Source organism: Salvelinus sp. IW2-2015, linkage group LG30 (genome assembly GCF_002910315.2).
Source record: "Salvelinus sp. IW2-2015 linkage group LG30, ASM291031v2, whole genome shotgun sequence".
NCBI lineage: Eukaryota > Metazoa > Chordata > Actinopteri > Salmoniformes > Salmonidae > Salvelinus > Salvelinus sp. IW2-2015.
The window spans coordinates 24,439,985-24,463,442 of NC_036869.1; the positions used below are offsets into that span (position 1 = coordinate 24,439,985).

General features: G+C 41.9%; 2 protein-coding genes across 2 annotated transcripts in view; both read right to left on the reverse strand.

The window, feature by feature from the left end:
• rprd2a (regulation of nuclear pre-mRNA domain containing 2a) overlaps positions 1-11,013 on the reverse strand; it is a 31,320-nt gene extending 20,307 nt beyond the window's left edge. The window contains exon 1 of the mRNA XM_023975301.2: positions 10,779-11,013. Within this exon, the coding sequence (XP_023831069.1) occupies positions 10,779-11,001 (223 nt within the window). The 5' untranslated portion in view covers positions 11,002-11,013. The remainder of the gene's footprint in view (positions 1-10,778) is intronic.
• Positions 11,014-20,018: 9,005 nt separating this feature from the next.
• On the reverse strand, positions 20,019-23,238 carry ciarta (circadian associated repressor of transcription a). Its single transcript, XM_023975542.2, has 5 exons — positions 23,003-23,238; positions 21,695-22,056; positions 21,425-21,579; positions 21,165-21,309; positions 20,019-21,040 (listed from the first exon to the last, which is right to left on the reverse strand). The coding sequence occupies exons 2-5, from the start codon at positions 22,052-22,054 to the stop codon at positions 20,624-20,626; spliced, it is 1,077 nt and encodes a 358-aa protein (XP_023831310.1). The 5' UTR covers positions 22,055-22,056; positions 23,003-23,238; the 3' UTR covers positions 20,019-20,623.
• Between the last annotated feature and the right edge of the window lie 220 nt (positions 23,239-23,458).

Here is a 23,458-nt window from a genome sequence, read left to right on the forward strand (position 1 = left end):
GGCATTTGTGAAAGTTCTATAGCGGGAAAGCAGCTGTGCGTTTGGACAATTAATACACACTGTCCAGGACTGCATTCTACCCAGACAGGTGCGCCAATCAGATTAACAGTAGGGATATGCTAAAAAGCCATTTGCCACACGGGGGTGCCATCTTTCACTTTGAACTGGACTGTATGTTTACAGGCAGTAGCAACAGCTCGACTTTTGATCATGAGAACGCATTCTCCCTTGCCCTCCAATTGGCAAATGTCACCATAATTCTTAGCCTGAGTCCTGCTTATGAGCAAAAACTAAAGCAGGAAGCATCAATTAAAAAAGTAGTCAGATGTAGCAGATGCTAAGCTACAGGACTATTTTGCTAGCACAGACAGGAATATGTTACGGGATTCTCCGATGGCATTGAGGAGTACACCACATCAGTCACTGGCTTTATCAATAAGTGCATCAATGACGTCATCCCCACAGTGACAGTACATACACTACCGTTCAAACGTTTGGGGTCACTTAGAAATGTCCTTGTTTTTGAAAGAAAAGCACATTTTTTGTCCAATAAAATAACATCAAATTGATCAGAAATACAGTGTAGACATGTTAATGTTGTAAATGACTACTGTAGCTGGAAACGGCAGATTTTTAATGGAATATCTACATTGGAGTACAGAGGCCCATTATCAGCAACCGTCACTCCTGTGTTCCGAAGGCACGTTGTGTTAGCTAATCAAATTTTATCATTTTAAAAGGCTAATTAATCATTAGAAAACCCTTTTTTAATTATGTTAGCACATCATTCTTCAGACTAGTTGAGTATCTGGAGCATCAGCATTTGTGGGTTCGATTACAGGCTCAAAATGCCCAGAAACACTTTCTTCTGAAACTCGTCAGTCTGTTCTTGTTCTGAGAAATTAAGGCTATTCCATGCGAGAAACTGCCAAGAAACTGAAGATCTCGTACAACGCTGTGTACTACTCCCTTCACAGAACAGCGCAAACCGGGATGCTAGGCAGAGTTGCAAAGAAAAAGCCATCTCTCCGACTGGCCAATAAAAGATTAAGCTGGACAAAACAGACACTGGACCTCTGCCTAGAAGGCCAGCATCCCGGAGTCACCTCTTCACTCTCGAAGTTGAGACTGGTGTTTTGCAGGTACTATTTAATGAAGCTGCCAGTTGAGGACTAGTGAGGCATCTGTTTCTCAAACTAGACACTAATGTACTTGTCCTCTTGCTCAGTTATGCACCGGGGCCTCCCACTCCTCCTTCTATTCTGGTTAGAGCTAGTTTGCGCTGTTCTGTGAAGGGAGTAGATGTGAATATTGACCTTTAAAAATCTTACTCACAAGGCCATAGGGCCAGACGGATAACCAGGACGTGTACTCCGAGCATGCGCTGACCAACTGACATTTTCAACCTGACCGAGTCTGTAATAACAACATGTTTCAAGCAGACCACCATAGTCCCTGTGCCCAAGAAAGCGAAGGTAACCTGCCTAAATGACTACCGGCAGAGATTAAGTGTTTCGAAAGGCTGGTCATGGCTTACATCAACAGCCTCATCCTGGAAACCCTAGACCCACTCCAATTTGCATACCGCCCTAACAAATCCACAGATCTCTATTGCACTCCACACTGCCCTTTCCCACATGTACAAAAGGAACACCTATGTGAGAATGCTATTCATTGACTACAGCTCAGCGTTCAACACCATAGTGCCCTCAAAGCTCATCACTAAGCTAAAGGACCCTGGGCATAAACACCTCCCTCTGCAACTGGATCCTGGACGGGCCGCCCCCAGGTGGCAAGGTTAGGCAACAACACATCCGCCACGCTGATCCTCAACACGGGGGGCCTCAGGGGTGCATGCTCAGTTCCCTCCTGTACTCCGTTCACTCATGACTGCATGGCCAGGCACGACTCCAACACCATCATTAAGTTTGCCAATGACTACAACGGTAGGCCTGATCACCGACAACAATGAGACAGTCTATAGGGAGGTCAGAGACCTGGCAGTGTAGTGCCAGGACAACAACCTCTCCCTCAATTTGATCAAGACAAAGGAGATGGTTATGGACAATAGGTAAAAGACACAGCATGCCCCCATTCTCATCAACGGGGTTGTAGTTGAGCAGGTTCAATTTCAAGTACCTTGGTGTCCACATCACCAACTAACTAACATGGTCCAAGCACACCAAGACAGTCGTGAAAAGGACACGACAGCGCTTATTCCCCCTCAGTAGACTGAAAAGATGTGGCATGGGTCCTCAAATGGTTCTACAGCTGCACCATCGAGAGCATCCTGACTGGTTGCATCACTGCATGGTATGGCAACTGCTTGGCCTCCGACCGCAAGGCACTACAGAGGGTAGTACGTACGGCCCAGTACATCACTGGGGCCAAGCTTCCTGCCATCCAGGACCTGTATACTAGACGGTGTCAGAGGAAGGCCCTAAAAATTATCAAAGACTCCAGCCACCCTAGTCATAGACCTCTCTGCTACTGCATTGGCAAGTGGTACCGGAGCGCTAAGTCTAGGTCCAAGAGGCTTCTAAACAGCATATACCCCCACCCATAAGACTCCTGAACAGCTAATCAAATGTATACCCAGAATATTTGCATTGCCCACCCACTTTACACTGCTGCTACGTTTTATTAATCTATGCATAGTCACTTGACCTCTACCTACATGTACATATTACCTCATTTAACCGGTGCCCCTGCACATTTACTGTACCGGTACACCCTGTATATAGCCTCCCTACTGTCATTTTACTGCTGCTCTTTAATTATTTGTTACTTTTATTTTTTACTCATCCATTTTCTACTTAACACTTATTTTTATTAAAACTGCATTGTTGGTTAAGGGCTTGTAAGTAAGCATTTCACTATACCTGTTGTATTCGGCACATGTGAGAAATCAAATTTGATTTGCCAAAAGCTGCAAAATACAGCTGAAAGGATTTATGCAAATATGTAAACATCACGGGAGCCTTACATTTGAGAAAGTCACAATCCTATTGATTAAAAAAAAAAGTAGGCTCTCTCTCCATCAGCTGCCGATGCACATTAATAAGATCAACAACTAATGCTAGCCAGAGTGAGATGAGCTAAAATCTAAACGAGGGAAGATTAGTTACACCCTCTCAAACTTTTTCAACTAGTTGGCTGTCAAAATTGATAAAAAAGGGAAATAGTAGCCTGCTAGTCCTTCTGCAGCCTGCTCGCCAATGCATGCTTGTCCCAACCAAAGTTGACAATGGGAACTTGCCTGCCCACCCATTTGATCGATGCCAAATACATTTGATTGACAACTAAGATATATGCTAACTGTGGATAACAGTTGTTCAAGTTCAGCATAGCTCGCTAGTTAGCTAGCAAAACAATGTACATTTCTTGCTACCTAACTAAACCTGCAGCATCTCTTGCTGTAGCCAACAAAAAAATGAGGGGAAAAAGTTGGTCACTCACCCACTCCTCCAATGACATGACATTCTCCCAGTAGCTAGCATTAGGCTCAATGTTCTTAGCTTGCTAAATAAATAGCTACGCTAGCCCAGGGGTGTCAAATTCAATCTGCGCACGGACAATATTTTAAAAACACTGAATTTGCAGGCCAGCCATAGCCTATTTGTTTTCACAAAAACACATGCAACTACGACCCCAACTGAACGTTGTTTTATCAGAAAAATATGGCACTTTATAATGTCCACTTATGATGCTCTTTATAGCATTTTAAAATATTAAAATAAAAGATAAATAATATGTCCAGCCTTTGCTGCTATGCTTGCAGATGTGCATAACATGCTGTGGACCCGAATCAAAAAGTATTTAACTCCAAATAAATACGTAGCTATGTAGTAACATGTCAACTGAAAACATGATTAAAAATGTTTTGCCAACCATTCCCAGCCTTAGTTACAGTCCGCTTTTGTTCAAAATATTGAATAATTGAAATTGAAAACTGTGCATCTCGAATGAGTTGTGGCAGCAAACAATGTACCAGGCCAGCTGTGATTTTACAATCTGATAGCCATATTTTTTGGACTACCAAGAAATGTATTGGTGAATTATATTAATCATACATTGAACTGCATCCATCTATTCTTCCCACAATGCCTGACAGTACGTCATGGAATTTTGAGTCAAATAGAACACATTTTAAAACCTCTTATGTTGGTTTTGAAGCATAAACTGGGATTTTTTGGGGCTGATATGATTGTCTGTTTCATACCTGCAAAGTTGTTAAAACTGTCAGTTCCACTTTAAAACACTATTATTGCACACAGAGTCCATGCAACTTAAGTAATCAATTTTAAATTCAGGCTGTAACAAAATTTGATAAAGGTCAAGGGTATGAATACTTTGAAGGCACTGTAAACAGTCAGGGGAATTGACAGTTCCTCCAGTATTCCGATAAATTTTTTGGGGCTAAATCAATACTTCCCTGCATATTATGTGAGTGCCTGCACATTTGACCAATCACTGCATTATTTCCACATAAAAAAAAAAGTAAAAAAGCAATATTCCAGCATTATTTGATACATTTTTTTTTAAAGACCCATCTCTGCAGTATAAAATGTTTTAACCAAACACTGCACATTTATTCTATGGATCAATCAAGCCACACGTCAACAAACTTATTCCCTCAACGCATGTGACAAATTGGACAAAATCATTGCCATGCAAAATATCAGAATTGACTCTGCAATACCAAGCATTTTTGCCCGCACATATCACAAAAATATCCCTACGAAATCCTGGAGGGACTGTTTAGAATTGTGGAAGTTGGTTCCTGTTTCAGTCATGTCTTTGGCCACGTTCGCATTGGTCAAACAAAAACACACAAATGATTGGGAGGCACTATTTGTCAACCACAATGCAGGTCATGGCTGCATAGTGTAATTGGCGAGAAGCAACTGAAGCGACTTGAAGGTGACTTCAACAAAAACTACATGACCTTAAACCACAAGGTTTTTGTAAAGCTCCTGCAGTCAACATGTCGCAAGAAGGACCATTTTTATACCCATAATGTAACACACTTTGAAAGCTGGTGATCAACGATGGTCCGCTTGAACCCGCCCAATAACTTCTATTGTGACATTATAAAGGCAGGTAGCCACTAGTGATGGGGGTCTCTCTGGTCTCTCTCGTCCCTCTGCAGCAGACATGCACCGAGTGTACAAAACATGAATATTGAGTTGCACCTAAGTATCATGATATCGTATTGTGAGGTCCCTGGAAATTACCAGCCCTATTAGCCACTATGACATCAACACTGTGATTCAGACGTCACACACAGCCAGGCAAGGCACTTAGCCACGATAAGATCATCAACACAAGTGTTCTGAAGTCATATACGCTAAAGAGGGAGGCAGTTAGCCACTATTACCCTACGTCAACAGGTTTATTCTGTCATACCATAAAAGGCAGACACTATATCTAATTAATTTATGTTTTTTGGCGATATTCCAAATGCCTGTATCTGCATTTAATCGTTATTAGGAGTGTTTATGTCCGCTTGCTCGCTTGTTGTATTTTTGGTCTCTTCTCCTTCGTGCACCATCCCATTTACGCCAGAGATCTGTATATAATGACGAGATGCACATCTCCGCCCTAACAAATGGGAGACAGTTGTTGTCCCAAAGTCGGGAAGGCAGGCGACAAGCTTAGGTCCAATATAAGCCCTTAGAAACGCATTACTTATTTTGGAACGTTTTTAGCGAGAGTGAAACCTCTCGCGTCGCCTCTTCCTCTATGGTTTACACACACAAGCCTCTCCCCTGCCTCTCACGCCAACAAAGTTGAGATCACATATTCCACTCTGACAAGCGTTTTCAACTCACTATTTGAATTTGGTCCAACAGAATCTGTCATATGGATASCAAAACACATTGAGACATTATTTGACTGTAATAGAGGATAAGTTAACTTCACAATACCCTTTTTATGTCTCAACTACTCAAATTGTGCACAGAGCAGACTACTAAAACGAGTGTATCAATGAACATTGAAAAAATGTATGCTCAGTTTATCGCTCACTGCATTGGGGTACCGCTAGCAGCATTTTATCCAAACACTTATACTAGCTGTCTAGTCTTTCATTAAATGTGCACTGACCATAAAACACAATTATAAAGAATTGGCAACTCGTTTTCATTCTGAACAAAGTGGACAGGCTGGACAGGCTAACATGCTTTGCAAACAGACAGAAGGGTGTGTTCATAACAATTAAACTGTTCAACCTTGTTAGTTAGCAAATAGATCCAAGTTGGCTGAACTTGAAATAAASATTAGCTGGCTTATCACTAGCACGTGGGCTTGAGATTTTTATTTAACTAGGCAAGTCAGTTAAGAACAAATTCTTATTTACAATGACGGCCTACCCCGGCCAAACCCTAACGACGCTGGGTCAATTGTGCGCCGCCCTATTGGACTCCCAATCATGGCCGGGTTGTGATACTGCCTGGAATCGAACCAGGGTCTGTAGTGATGCCTCTAGCACTGAGATGCAGTGCCTTAGACCGCTGCGCCACTCGGGAGATTGTGGATGAGACCTGTGTTCATTTTCTATAGCCTTATGCCTGCTACAAGAAGTTAGTCATTAGTGAACGTGCATTATGCATGGTTCTAGATAAATAACTGGGAGTTTATATAGTGTGCAACATATTTTTATAGCTTATTCGCAGTTAGTCAGCACCTCTACATAAAATCACTCTCTCTGGGTGAGCGCCAGCTCATGATTTTTTATTCGTCCAGTTAAATCTGTAACAAAAAAGGGCATTTTCTTACACTTGAAAGCCAGATGTGATTATCGGCAAAAAAAAGCAGGTAAAACTAATTTGATAAAATAATGTAATTATTAGTGGGTCTTATGGTTGTGGAAGGCTTATATTTATCCATGGTATAACTTCACAAGCTGTGAATTCATTAGACTATTTCTGACTGTTTGAAATGCAGTGACCATTAAATTGTACAACGCTGATTTAGAGAAAACATTTTAAATGTTTTATATGTGAATCGACCATAATTTTGAAAAATATATATTATTTTTAGGTCTAATCACCCAGCCCTAGCAGACACTAAAGCACTTAAAATTCGAGCTAGGTCGAGGGAAACCTGGGACAGCGCAGCCAAGTTTCACAACTGGTGCCAGCTCGATTAAAAGTTGGGCTGGTGATGCCGTTCCTATGCAACCACCAAGCTGATCACTGCTGGATGCTGACAACGTTTAGCTAGCTTGTCTGGACTTGTTTCTGTTAGCTAGCACATTGACAAGCAAATACTGCAGTAGTCAGAAATGACACTAATTACCACCATAGCTGGATCCTTCATTACATTTTTGCACTACACAATAAACTTTTATGAGAAAGTTTAGTGACTCAAATGCTAGTGACCAAAAACATTAGCTAGCAAATCAGAGTTAAAACAAGCTAGCTAGCAGGAATTGTAGCTTGCCAAGTCGTATTGAAAGCTAGCTAGCTACATCATATCAAACCTGTCTGGTTTGCTTGGTTAGCTAGCTAATAGCCAATGTCATGGCAAGCAAGGTAGGAATTAAGTTAGCTAGCATGTTACGCTAATCGTTTAGCTAACTTCAGCAAGCTAAATACATCGCTCTGAGTCTGGCTTGTACTGGCAGGAGTATGGGGTAATGTTAGTTACAGTATGGTGAGGGTGAATTAAATTCTTCAACATCTTGCTTGCTAGCAACATTAGTGAAGCCAGCTGCAGTCACATTTTGTCTACCTAGCAACATGACATAATTTCTAATTATCTGGAAGCAGTGGAAACATCTTGAGCTAGGCCACCAAGTCCAGCCCAACCTGGGTTGGTTTCAAAGTGCCAATGGAAGAACCTCTAAGGTTTCAGGCCAACATAGGTCCTTAAGTGAAATCTCCACCAGCCGGGGCACCAGGTAATGCAAAACAAACTTGCCCTTTAAGCCTACATCATAACATTTTTAAGCATTGCCAACATCAGCTTCTGTTGCTGAAAAGGCAGGAACACCAGCAAACAGTCATGGTGACTGAAAAACTCAGAGCTCCGCCTCCAAGGCAGTCACAGCAACATCCTGATACTTATCTAAGCCTGGGTGAAAATACTTAATTCCCTGCTGTAGTAACAAGACCAGGCATACCAACATAACATTGTACTCTTCCTCAGCCAATAGGTATAAACTAACAGGAGTAATTAGCAGACTATGCATTTTGGAGTGAGTGAACTATCACTTGTTCCTAAACTAGGTCCATGAAGGAATCCTACAAAGACCCCTTCACCAAGTTGCACGGCAATACACCTTTAGCACATATCGGCTGGCTTTCACAAGCAGTACCTTCTTCACTCTCACAATCCACTCTTGCAACACAATCACATTATTTTTAACTCAAAGAAAATTACCTTAAAAAAAGGTGCAACCTGCAGTTGCTACATCCATTTGGGGACTTATAAATCTATGATATGCAGACCTACCCATTGATTCTTGAATACCTATAAAAATGCCCCAATGCATTTGCATAGTTCAATAGTCATTAGAACCCAAAATATAAGCTCCCATGTTTGTAAATGTAAACAAACTATAACTCTTCAAAACTAATGTTATGATGGATGGTCAGTACTTTCATCCATAGCTTTGTCTCTGAATTTGACAGTGGTTACATTTACCCAGCCATATCCATCATATTTTTACCGAAACATTGGCCGGGACAATTCTTGTTATTGTTTCAACTGCTTATTGCGGCTTTAAAAACAACACAGTCATTTCGAGTTACATGCTGACCAGACCAGACACGTGAGCATGTTGATTTTGTCCACCCACAATCAGGACACTCAGGTTGAAAAGTGTCAACGAAATCTGAACCAATTATACTAATTTGGGGACAGGTCGAAAAGCATTAAACATTTATGGCAATTTAGCTAGCTAGCTTGCTGTTGCTAACTAATTTGTCATGGGATAAATACATTGGGTTGTTATTTTACCTGAAATGGACAAGGTCCTCTACAATTAATCCATAAAAGGGTGAAACCGAGTTAGTTTCTAGTAATCTCTCTTCCTCTGACTTTATATGGCGGTTCGCAACCAACTTTAAGGTGCATTACCACTACCAACTGGGCTGGAGTGTGGACCTCAGTTCATCTTTCAAATCACCCACATGGGTATACGCTCCTAAAAAACAATGAGGAGATGGGAGAGACGGGACTTACAGCGCATCGCAAATAGAACCAAGTTCTATTTTAGCACCAGGCTACGCAGATGCTCGTTGACGCGCGTGAGCAGTGTGGGTGCAATGATTGAATAACATATATGAGTACATTTATTTTGCAACGCGAGCAGTGAGGTCAGTTACGTTATTAAGTCCCGTCTCTCGCATCTCCTCATTGGTTTTTAGGCACACATACCCACATGGGTGATGGTAAAATGAACTGAGGTCCTCACGCCAGTCAGCAATGGTAATGCACCTTAAAGTTGGTTGCCAACCGCCATATAAAGTCCAAAGAAGAAGCCCGAAGGAGGAGCAATTACTAGCAACTAAAATCGGTTTAACCTTTTATCTGTGTATTAATTGTCAGAGTAGAGGTCCTTGTGCATTTCAGATAAACAACCCAATGTTTATATCCTATTAACAAATTATCTAGCAACAGCAAGCTAGATATTACCATAAATGTTCGCTTATCAACCTGTCCCCAAATTAATATAGTTGGCTCAGACTTTGTTGTGATATTTCAACCTGCTAGTCCTGATTGGAGTTGGAGGACAAAATCAAAATGCCTGCGAGCTGTCTGGTCTGCATGTTAGGAATACTTTACTAGTAACTACACTCTTAAAAAATAAATAACATACAGTTTCTAAAACAACACACAATGACATAAATATGGACTACCAAAGCTTCACTGTCAATAACAAAAAAGTAGAGGAAAGCATCTGGCAAAAGCAGCACAGCATGTTCCCGGTCTCCGGGAGACCTGAACAACAATACATTCAGGCATCTTCAATTATCGTACACAAGCACTCCCTATAGGCCTACAACAACTATAGCTCCCAAAATGGTTGGTCATTTCCTGAGGTAGGCTAGTCTGCTCCTCAAAACGTTCCTATTTTTATTGTGCAATAACTACTGTGTAGTTAACAGGAAGTTACAGTAAACTCATTAACATAGTATATTTTATAAACGTGTTGGCTAATTACTGAACTATTTACCTAGCTAGTTAACGTGTATTTTGATTGTTACTGTTTGACACATCTAAGTCCAACTGATTTAAGGTGTTAAACCAAGGATGGCAAAGGCTTCAAGAAATTTGACAGTCTTAACAGGAGAATAGCTAACGTTAGCTAACAACTTTACACTAACGTTAATTCTATGCGTAGAATACTTGCTCACTAAAGCCATTGTTTGTCAACAACTGACCAGACACGTTATAACAAACATTTGCTAGACATCACAACTAGTAACGTTAGTAGTGATAGCATTATCTGGCTGACACTGCAAGTCAACATTAGCTAACTTTTTAACTAACTAGCTCCACATATGCGCACTCCCGCGTTACTTAACGTTACCCAAGAAGCTAACTATAAGATACATTACATGATTTAATTTCACATGACATTCCTGTGTTGTGCACCAATGTCACTAACTAGATACTGTTAACATTCGCTAAACATAGCTAGTTACTTACGTTAAAGTATGCAGCCAACAGTTACCTAGCTAAAGTTAGCTAACCTAGCAATATAACGAGCGCTAAGCTAGCCAGGCAAATCAGCTATCGTTAGCTAGCTAACATTAGCAACTCACATTTCCTCAACCATTTAATCCAGTAACGCACGATAAGGCTGTGGTATTTCTTGTTCTCAATGCACCAATTTGATAGTCCTTGAATTGATTCCATTGTGTTCGACACTCCTTGAAACCGTCGGTCCAAAGTTGACTCCAGAGCCACAGGCAAACCACGACTTTGGCCGCTTGACGCGCCTGATCCTGCAGCCATCTTCGGGCCTTGCACTGCCAAGCCACACATAAAACAATGAGCCAGATATTTCAGCGGATGTATAAATGTGAAGCATCCGGTTGGCGTCGATTCCACTCACTACCAAATATGGTGATGAGAGAAAGCCCAATGGCCGGCATTAGGAGAAGATGGCGCGAAATTCTGCAAATGTTCTCTTCGATTAAACATTTAATCTCCATACAGCTTTCTATTTCCAAAACTATAATCTGTAATAAACAGATTGGACTGCGTGTTGTAGACTTTACCCTTTGCCAAAGTTTTTTATTTTTAAGTGCAAGTGGGAATTTAGTTATTGCACACGCGCACTTCATAGAGTAGGCGTTCCCTAACGGAAATATACAAATAATGCTAGAACGCGCCAATAGGATCTCACTAGCTCGTGCTTGGCTCTGCCCACCTCCTTGCTTGTTCTGCGCACTGTGATTAATTTGCTCCCGTTGGAAACGACAAGGTCTTCTTCTTCGATGAGGTCTAATAAATGTTGCATTAGTCCACCTACTCGACTGGAGTATAACTCCCTTATGCTTTGCTTGAAAAAACAACAACAATACCTTACCAAACACTACACTCACAAAAAAAATGACAAAATATCAAAATATACCATACTCTACTACTTAAATATATTTAGTCCTACTTCAGGCCAACAGCCTGAAAGTAAGAGACGTGGTGTCTTAACACTTAATACTTAACACACCCTGTAACTCTTCTGATATCAAGTCTTGCACACTCAAATACCTCTTTGCAGCTCCCACCACAACCTCTATTTTCTGTGACTTACGTTCCCTGCAGTACAGTTGATAACCATTGCTATAAATGCCAAAAATCCAATCTTACTGAAACATATATCACTTGTTGGTTTATCCCTCTGTACTGGTATAGATCAACTATTCACACCACTCCTCTCAGGATCCTTCCCACTTGATCCATATTCCTATACTTTCTTCCCTGGCTCAGCATGACAACTTCCTGCCCATGGGGCCCATGGGGCGGCAGGTAGCCTAGTGGTTAGAGTGTTGGGCCAGTAACTGGAAGGTTGCGGGATTAAATCCCTGAGCTGACAAGGTAAAAATCTGTCGGTCTGCCTCTGAGCAAGGCAGTTAACGCACTGTTCCCGGGCGCCGGAGACGTGGATGTCGATTAAGGCAGCCCCCGCACATCTCTGATTCAGAGGGGTTGGGTTAAATGCGGAAGACACGTTTCAGTTGAATACATTCAGTTGGACAACTGACTAGGTATCCCCCTTTCCCAATTAACACGTACCACTACTTCCCCCAACACTACACAATCCTGTGTCTCATGCCCTTCTGACCACTTCTCACACTTAGGAACCTGCCTCCTACACACTACTGTCACATGCCCTTAAGCTTGACACCTGTAACATCGGAATTTGGGGCGACATTTTGGAAATTGGGTGCCGCCCTCCGGCGCCCCTGATCGGCTACTAGACCGCCGGGGGTGAGTGGAAATCATTTTAGCTAAAAGTAAGCTACAGAGATTTGCAACCAAATTTGCTACCACGTCAAAGAGACAAAAACTATCAGGAAGCCAATATATATATATTTTTTAAACTAATGAGAAAAGAGGCACAATCTCTAAGCCAAAGAGATTCGCTGCTGAAATCTATCAGCCTGCAGCAATGTCCATCAGCCGGTGTGGAGAACAAGCCTCCAAGGACGTTCATTCGGAGAGACGGACGAGCCCCCGTTCGCTGGTTCTAGCAGCGAAGAGTGCGAACCGGAGCAGTCCGAGCCATCCACTTCCACCGATGATGACAGCTCTCTGGGTGGACAAGAACAGGTGGTCGCACCAGGCCTAACCACACCTCCAAATAATGCCAGCGGAGACCCTACTATCTGGACCTATCTGGACCCTACTACCTCAGACCCGTCGCTCCCTGTCCCCGATGACATAAAAAAACATAAAAGATCTCGGTGAGTGGCCAAAAGATTTGAATGGATCTTTACGATATATTTTAGTGCAGGTTGGGCCATATCAGGATAAGGAGGGGAATTTMCCAAGAGATGAGAGGTAACAAATATTTTCGGTGGCCMACTACAATAGGAGGATGGCGAACAGGGAGAGACCATGGCTCGTTTATTCCAAGCAAAATGATACAGCCTTCTGTTTTTGTTGCAAACTTTTTTTCACATGAGTGCAAATCTGCACTGGTCAGGGATGGAACCAGGAACTGGAAGAATCTGTCCCACCTCCTCCGCTCTCATGAGAAGTCGCATGACCGTCTAGAAAGTTTCCAGAGGTGGAAGGAGCTGGAGATCAGGCTGGTGTCCAAGCAAACTATCGATGCCCAAGCCCAACGGGCTATTGACGAAGAGACTCTCCATTGGCAGCAGGTGCTGCAGAGGCTCATAGCCCTGATACGCGTAATGGCCACCCAGAACATTGCACTACGTGGGACCACTGACAGGCTGAACGAGACAAATAATGGGAACATTCTGAAGTTTGTGGAAATGCTGGGTATCTTTGATTTGATTTCAGGACCATGGACAGCTACCGAGAGAAAACATCGATGACTGTAATGCAGCACAACAGCAGAGGAAAGAGGTCACTCTAGGCGTGCCACAAAATGAAGAAATGCTGAAATGTATATTGGACAATCAAATTTGATATTTAAATAAATAAAATTCGTTAAGGCTGGGTCATTGACAGAAAGCTTATTTTACACAGCTCCAACGAAACGAGGCCCACCATGCATTTATGAAAGATTTTGGTCTCGCCTAGGATGGCAGAACGTCCAGGGCCCTGATAACTTACAGTTGAAGTCGGAAGTTTACATACACTTAGTTGACTGTGCCTTTAAACAGCTTGGAAAATTCCAGAAAATTATGTCATGGCTTTAGAAGCTTCTGATTGGCTAATTGACATAATTAGGTCAATAGGAGGTGTACCTGTGGATGTATTTCAAGGCCTACCTTCAAACTCAGTGCCTCTCCTAGAAATGAACGTACTTTGGTGCGAAAGGTGCAACTCAATCCCAGAACAACAGCAAAGGACCTTGTGAAGATGCTGGAGGAAACAGGTACAAAAGTATCTATATCCACAGTAAAACGAGTCCTATATGGACATAACCTGAAAAGCCGTTCAGCAAGGAAGAAGCCACTGCTACAAAACAGCCATAAAAAAGCCAGACTAGAGTTTGCAACTGCACATGGGGACAAAGATCGTACTTTTTGGAGAAATGTCCTCTGGTCTGATGAAACAAAAATATAACTGTTTGGCCATAATGAACATCGTTATGCTTGGAGGAAAAAGGGTTATGCTTGCAAGCCGAAGAACACCATCCCAACAGTGAACCACGGGGGTGGCAGCATCATGTTGTGGGTGTGCTTTGCTGCAGGAGGGACTGGTGCACTTCACAAAATAGATGGCATCATGAGGAACAAAAATGATATGGAAATATTGAAGCAACATCTCAAGACATCAGGCAGGAAGTTAAAGCTTGGTCGCAAATGGGTCTTCCAACTGGACAATGACCCCAAGCATACTTCCAAAGTTATTGCAAAATGGCTTAAGGACAACAAAGTCAAGGTATTGGAGTAGCCATCACAAAGCCCTGACCTCAATCCTATGGAACATTTGTGGGCAGAACTGAAAAAGCGTGTGCGAGCAAGGAGGCCTATAAACCCGACTCAGTAACACCAGCTCCGTCAGGAGGAATGGGACAACATTCACCCAACTTATTGTGGGAAGCTTGTGGAAGGCTACCTGAAACGTTTGACCCAAGTTAAACAATTTTGAAGGCAATGCTACCTAGTACTAATTGAGTGTATGTAAACTTCTGACCCAATGGGAATGTGATGAAAGAAATAAAAGCTGAAATAAATCATTCTTTCTACTATTATTCTGACATTTCACATTCTTAAAATAAAGTGGTGATCCTAACTGACCTAAGACGGGGCATTTTTACGAGGATTAAATGTCAGGAATTGTGAAAATCTGAGTTTAAATGTATTTGGCTAAGGTGTATGTGAACTTCTGACTTCAACTGTATATATCCTAACATCACTTTGTTGGGCAATGACTCAACATCAAAAGTGAAAAGAACAGACAATGACTCTTCTGTTTCTCCACTCACGCCACCCTGTCTGCGTCGCACCAAACAACTAGCATCACAAATACCGGGAATCTTAACCTTCAGTTGGTCAGCATTCACATTTACCGTTACCCCAGTAATCACTCCTTTCAGTGGCACCCATTTCTTGAGAGCAAAACAATTCACATCTCTTGCCCCCATTCGTTTAACACGGAGGGCCTGCTCCCTCTGACCAGCAGAAACACAAACAATTATTACAAGACCACTTCTGGTAACCCTCACCGATTCCACAGCATCCAACTCTGTTTTCGCCCACCCTGAAACCATAAAAGGATGAGCCAAAAGGCAAGGGTCCACTTTATCCAAAAACGTCACTCCTCCTGTCACAGACCCATCTATATCCTGACCCTCGGTGCAAGCCTCGGCCTCCAAGAACTTCACCACACCTACCACCTCCGATACTTCGCCCTCATTCACTTCCATTTCTCCTCCTGTCTTCAACTCACTCTGCTTACAAGTTCTACCATTCTTCTTTAACAAACCATCTCCCTTTTTCTCACCATTTTTAATCGACTCAAGCTCACCCTCTTCCTCCCTGTCTCTCAGACCTCCTCTGCCTCTCATTTTCCCTTCATTCCTCCTCCGTATTCCAAGTATAAGTCTCCTTATGGTAATACTGCACTTGTCCTGACAAAGACTACCGGTCAAAAGTTTTAGAACACCTACTCATTCAAGAGTTTTTCTTAATTTTTTACTATATTCTACATTGTAGAATAATAGTGAAGACATCAAAACTATGAAATAACACATATGGACTCATGTAGAAACCAAAAACGTGTTAAACAAATCAAAATATGTTTTATATTTCAGATTTTTCAAATAGCCACCCTTTACCTTGATGACAGCTTTGCACAGTCTTGGCATTCTCTCAACCAGCTTCACCTGGAATGCTTTTCCAACAGTCTTGATGGCGTTCCCACATATGCTGAGCACTTGTTGGCTGATTTTCCTTCACTCTGCGGGCCAACTCATCCCAAACCATCTCAACTTGGTTGAGGTCGGGCGATTGTGGAGGCCAGGTCATCTGATGCAGCACTCTCCTTCTTGGTAAAATAGCCCTTACAGAGCCTGGAGGTGTGTTTGGGTCATTGTCCTGTTGAAAAACAAATGTTCGTCCCACTAAGCCCAAACCAGATGGGATGGCATATCCCTGCAGAATGCTGTGGTAGCCATGCTGGTTAAGTGTGCCTTGAATTCTAAATAAATAACAGACAGTGTCACCAGCAAAGCACCCCCACACCATAACACCTCCTCCTTCATGCTTTACGTGGGAAATAGACATGCGGAGGTCCTCCGTTTACCTACACTGCGTCTCACAAAGACAGCGGTTGGAACCAAAAATCGAAAATTTGGACTCCAGACCAAAGTACACATTTTCACCGGTCTAATGTCCATTGCTCAATGTAGAAAATAGTAAAAATAAATTAAAACCCTTGAATTAGTACTGACTTGAAACGGTAGTGTACATTTTCTTGCCTTGTCAAGGGATGCCATTTTACCGGCTGTCACAGTCTCCGTACAATCAGCACGAACCCCTCGGAAGCAGCTGCTTCGTCTTGATGTTCTTCTTTATCAATTGCAACCGCAACGTTTTTCCATTTCAAACAAGCGCGCTCTCTTCCACCCGGATTCCTCGATTCGCTTGCTCAGACCCTGTGCCCCTCCAACGACAGGGTCTGGTCTATCTTCGTTATAAAAAGTATGGTGCCGCGCTGGCTGTATGCATAAATCAGTTGCTATTGTTTTAACAGTACATTAAGTTATTACTGTATTTGCTAACGATAGTATTTATTCTGTCCTTGGTTTTATTTCAACAATTTGAGCAACAAAGACGTTTATTGAGTTTCTGTCTTATTATAGAGTTGGTTGGTCGTTACTAGAAAACTAAAAACGGACTAATGTGAATGTAGCGCCACCCTGTGGCTAAATAGCTGCAGTCCTCCAGCTCATCATTGCGTGTCACTAAAACCGCACACAGGCCGCAGGGAATCTACCTTCAGGAGGCCCCACCACCCGGAAAACAGCTAACTTCATGCAATTCTACACATTTGCCGCGGGCAGACAGAAAAATGTACAGTTTTGTAGCTAATCTCAAGCTATTATACACATTTTGCCATATGCAATCTGGAGGGGCCCCCAACTGACATGTTCATATTCTATCAGGGGGAGGCCTGACCTCCAGGAGGCCCACAACCAACCGAGGAGAGAGTGGAGGACAGACTGTTGCGCAAATGAGAAAAGGCTATAATCTTTGCTAAATCTCCCTTTCCTTTCCTCCTTTCCTAGCTCCCTTTCCTTATTTTCCTCCCCTCATTTGCTTTCCTCCCATCCTTTCCTAGCTCCAATCTTCCTTTCCTTCCTTCCTAGCTTCCTTTCCTCCCCTTCTTGGCATTCCTAGCTCCCTTTCCTCCTTTCCTTTCTGCCTATCCTAGCTTAATTTCCTCCTTTCCTATCTTCCTTTCCTCCTTTTCTTAGTGTCTTTTCCTTCTTTCCACAATGGATAATAATTGTTTTTGTGTCATGGTCAATGATTTTAATGGCATTGTACTGTATCCACATGTGTGGTTGTATTGTGTTTAAAATCAAATCAAAAAGCTAGGAAAGGAGTTAGAAAAGGAGGAAGGGAAGCTAGGAAAGGAGTTAAGGTAAGGGACCTAGAAAACAAGGAAAGGAAAGTGAGCTAGGAAAGGAATGAGGAAACGGAGCTAGGAAAGGAGACTAGGAAATGAAAGTAGGAAAGAAAATATGAAAGGGGGCTAGGAGAAGAGGAAAGAAAAAGGGACATAGGAAAGTAAGCTATGAAAGGAGGAAAGGAAATATAGCTATGAGAGGAGGAAAGGGAGTGAGGAAAGGAGGAATGGAAGGTCAGAAAGGGAGTGAGGAAAGGAGGAATGGAAGGTCAGAAAGGATAGGAGGAAAGGAGCTAGGAAGGGAAAGGAAGAAAGAGAACTAGGAAAGGAAAAGTAGCTAGTTAATAGTATAGGGTTTTAGTGAAAGGCCACTTTTAGTGACAGGCCATGCTGCAGGACTGCAGCTGGATACTGTAGATTTTCTCAGGCTTTAAATGGCCTATCCACAGTTGAAACAATATACTGGAGTAATATACTGGAGTACAAACATTGGAGTAAACAGTAGAGTAAACATTGGATTAAAACAAGCTTATATTTTAGGTTCTGACAGGGTGTGAAGCCCATGAGGCATTTAAAAGTTACATTCTTCAAGAATCAATGGGTATATATCATTAATTTATAAATCCCCAAATAAATATAGCATCTGCAGATTGCCCCTTTAATCCATCGTTGAGAAGAGTACAGGTGACTGACGTTTCGACGCCAAACTGATGTCTTCCTCTGAAAGAAGTAGGACGAGTACAGGTGACTGGCAGCTTGACATCAGTCACCTGTACTCATCCTAACAATGGAATAAAGCTTCAGTAAATAAGAAATGTATCTCTGCATTTTTCGTTGAGTACTCCAACTCCTTCCTGCCTCAGATTACCGGTAGTCCTTTTGGAAGTTTTTCTTGGTAGGCTATTTTGTTGGATTTTTGTCATTGTTGTCGAGCACCCCTTCTACTTTCTTGCTGTAGCACGGAGGCCTACCTGAACTCTCATTTAGCAGGGCCACAGTCAATTCTACATCAGCTCAGATGTTCAGGGAAATCATTTGAATGTATGTGTCAGACGTCAAGTTCTGATGAACCAACACGTTACTTTATTTGAGCATAAAGGGTGCAATTCATCAAAAACAATGTAGGTCTCAAACAATTATATATAAAATATTATGCACAATTACATTGTGTGTAACCAAAAAACAATTATATTATGTCCAACCCAAAAATGTGATGGAGGGTGTTGGGTTAAAGGTAGGAAGAAAGGAAGCAAAGGAAATGGCTTGAATAAAGGAAGATAACATAAAACAGCGAAGTATCCTTCTCAGCCTAACCATTTGTCCTCTTTTGATAAACAGAGAAAATGTCCAAAACATGGGCCCTATTTATGTGGAAATGTACATTTTATTTTCGATTTTTTTAATGTTACACTTTAGTCATTTAACAGACACGCTTCTCCAGGTGTTGCAAGCACCATGCTCTACCAACTGAGCCACACGGGACACTATTAATTAAGCAGGAGCATTAGGCTACATACACCAAAAACATCACATGAAATTGCAGTATTTCCTCAAGGGAAATATCTAAATAAACAACTCCACAATTGGCTGATGTATGACCAGTTTTTAGGAAGGGTTGTGCATTGCCTCAACACAGTTACCTGTATTTACAACTGCAGTGATCTCTCTCCTATGCTGTCCAACGACCTGGGCCTTCCCTGGCACGGTAAGGAACAATAACACATACTACCAGCTTCAGTTGTCTGTATTCGTTTTTATCCAGAAATCTTCTTTAAGTTGGCAGATCAAGTCAGTACCTAGTTATTCTTGGTTTCCTGCCTACTCCAATCGAGGTAGTTACAACTCAAGAGCGACTCTCTGAAAGTGGCCAGGGATAAAGTGGCATTTCGACATGAATGATATTTGCTCAGCAAAAACATAGTGGTTCAAATACCCAAATGGCCTAATGAAATACTTTTTATGGATTTTCTCCCAATCCAATAGAAACCTTCCTAGAAGATAAAAAAAAATGAGGTGTTTGGCGTCATCACAATAGTAACATTTATCAATAAGGTGGAATGTCCTTTGTTATCGAAAGTAAAATACTCATGTGCAAATCATTTTTGGGCAGTGACATATTCCTCAAAATATTTTTCTTTTCACACCGTAGAAGAATAAACCTGATATCAAATGTATCAAAAAGTAAAGGATGATAAATGTATACTGTCAAATAAAGAAAGTTATAAAGCAAATTAGAATGTAATAGGGAATCCCTGGCTCTAGTCTGCATCCAGGTTCTTCTAGAACAGACCCATTTTATGAGAAATACAATAAATCTAACATAGTTGTTATTTCTCCTCTTTTGTAGTACTTAATGGTTGCCTTCGTTCCAGTTGTATGCTACTGTGGTAGTTAGTATTCACACTGAGGTGGATTTAGTCAATAGTTACATTAAACTGTGTAATAAATACATGGTTTTGTTGCCACTGGTTGGGAGTGGTTTAGTGCCAGTTGTATGCTATGGTTTACAATCAATGAGGTGGTATAGCAAGCCTTATACACTCAGCTGCCTTTTTTCACTGTGCTGCATCAGCTAAAGGATTACCAGGTTCTTGTATTGTTTTTCATTGTATTGTCCATGTTTTAAGATGTACTACTATTAATACTACTCATAACTGTGAGTTGATGTTAGGTTAGAGGTATTCCATCAATCTTTTATTCGTCTAAAATAAAATAAAAATGTAACAGTATATATATTTTATTTATTTATTACTAAACACTGCTTTATCACATCAACCATAAAAAATATTCCCAGGTAAATTTCAGTAAAAAAAATGAAAAATGAAAGATGGTTAAAAGGTGCAATGAGTTCAGAGTTCAGTTTTATGTCCACTTTTATGTGTCTGTGCTTCTACTCCGGCTCTTGTTTCATAGACCTTAGTAATGTGGGGATAGATTGACTCCTCCTTTGGATTCCCACTGATGTAATATTGGTCTGTGTCTTCACTGTGCCAGGCCCGCTGTGGCATCTCCGTGGCTGATGTTCATGGAGGGAGAACTGATGTGAGTGAAACACCAGATGGGTTGAGGAGACACGGCTGTCTTGTGTGGCTGGGCTACCACATGCAGAGCAAGGTGAAATGTCAAGCCTCTTATTTCCCTTTCTTCTCCTGCTGACAGTCAGACATGACGGGCTATAAGTGTCTGTGTTCAAAAGGCTAAAGTCTTGTGAGGTCACTTCCTGGTAGTTGTCCTCACGCTGCAGGCGCTTGCAGGTGGGTGGGGCGGCACTGGGGAAATCAGAGTCCAACCAGCTAAGCTTGCGCTTCTGATGGAGCAAGAGTGAAGAAAAACATAAATTAGATACAAGTCTTACATATTATAGATTGCTGTGGGAATCATTATGACAATTACATATTAAACAGTGATAGCTAGAGCAGTAAGAGACCCACTTTGACTGGCATACACAGCTGATTTTGGTGCCATCGTGGCGGAAGACTGGGTGTGGGGTTCTGGGTGGCAGCGACAGGGGTCACATGGGGGAACCACATCTTCAGCATCATCTCTACCTGCAGGAGGGTGCGGAGGAATTTCTCTCTGTGGAAAAAGAGGAGTACTGTCATTAATAACATGTTACGACATGAAACACTTAAAGTAAATGTGTGACTACACCATAAGTTACTGCTAGCTATACACAAGATGATTTGCTTACCCCATGTCAGGTTTCTGAAGAATACCCAGGATCCTCTGGAGTCTGTCGATGGCAACGCTCGACTGGAAACTGTTAAGTCCTCTCTCAAATCTCCCCGTCTTGAGTCCATTCAGAAGCTCCAACAGGGGTCTGATAAACTTTTGTAGCTCTGAACACTAGGAGAGAGAAGGGAAACAGAAAACATCAACATCTACTGTCTGACAATGTCCCTGGGTGAGAAAATCAGTAACAAAGTATGTTTAAATCAGTCTTTAAATAAACAAAACTCACTTTCTGAGCAAAGGCCAGGTCTCCTTGCGTGGTCTCCTCTGTGCTTTCCTTTGTGTAGAATGCAGCACTGCAAGAGGAAGCCACCATGGATGGGTAGATGGTGGTGTGGGGAAAGCATTCCGCTTGTCCACTCCCAGCCATGGACCAGTGTAACCTAGGGGCTGCCTCGCCACCCCCGGCCAGGGAGAAGGGTACTGAGCAGGTCTTGCCACCCCCTGAGCTATCTCCCTCRCTTTCGGAGKTGAAGACATCAATGTCTGCCTCGTCCTCAGTCACGTCGCTCTCGCTGAGGAGGAAGCTGGGGGTGGAGGAGCGGGAATCATAGGTCGGCCATTTGGTGGACATGCTCAACAAATGCATCCCTGGAGAGAGAGAGAGAGAGAGAGAGAGAGAGAGAGAGAGAGAACAGACCAGGTCAGTCCCAATGGATATTACAATTAGACATACCTCAGAGTAACTGATGTAGAGTTAATGGTGACCTAGGCATTACAACAAGTCCGGCATGTAGTAATGTAGTAAAACCCCCCTTTAACAAAATGACATAGTCATAGACATACCTATATCACAATTTAAATGAAAAAACGATCGATAAAAAAACAATAACAAATAAAAAACAATAACAACGCAAATGCATGAGTTTCACATCACGTTCCAGAATACTAGTAGGTGTGTCCCCTAATAAATATTCAAGAAGGAATGCTGTTAGTCACTGATATTGGTTCAAACTCCACGAGCTGTTGCGTTGCTATCTATACATGTGATCGTGTGCTGTGTGGGGGTGTGACGCACCCTGTCCAGTGGGATTTGGCTGTATCGCTCTAGGATTTTATGTCAGCTATTAGTTACATTTCAAACATCTGACCATTTTAACATCAAACTAATTGACTATCCTGAAACAAAAGGCCAGAGGCTGCATTACACTACATTGTTTCACGCATTATAAAGTTGTCAATGTTCATTGAACGCATCTCATAAATCCCCTATGCCTTTTCTTTAAATTAGTCTATACTGTATTAAAGTTATTAAATAATATATAGATGACATACATTGAGATAACTAATGCCATAAACTGATTCCAGGTTGGTTTGAGGCGTTAACCAAAGGAAGGTTCGGGCTCGAGCTGGGAAAGCTGATCCTGAACCAGCGCATACTTCAGGCACAACCAATAATTATTTTACTATTTGCTTAATTATTGTAACCAACAGTGCACATTTGACAGTTCAAATCGAGTTAAAATAGGACTAGGGGGGAAAAAAACTCTAAAGAAAAACATAAGGCACAGTAGGCTATAGCCGATATATCTCTTACCTTTTTAGGATGAAGCCGATATCAAGACAATAAAATAAAACAGTCAAATGGATAACTAGTTGAATATTTGCTATTTCCTTCTCCTATTACAATTCTGACAAGATCTTATTTAAAAAAATATATATATATGACAAACACTGATGTTGATTGCGCGCTATAGTTGTTAGAGTCCTCTATTCTCAACGTCTCAGTACTGTTTCCTCCTTTTCCTCCTTTCAAATTCCGTTTACCTTTCAGTCCTCAGTACAGCGAGGGGCAACATGTGAATTGCTACCATGCGCTACACGTGCTGAACTGTGTGCACGGCCACGATTGGTTAGCACTTGGTACAAAAACGCTCTCATTGGTTGAGAATATAACCACTCAGTGACTACATAAATACTGATTGGCCAGTAACTTACTTGTCACGCTTTTCTCTCACTGCACGTGTCAGACGTGTGGAAGGCTGTGGCTGTA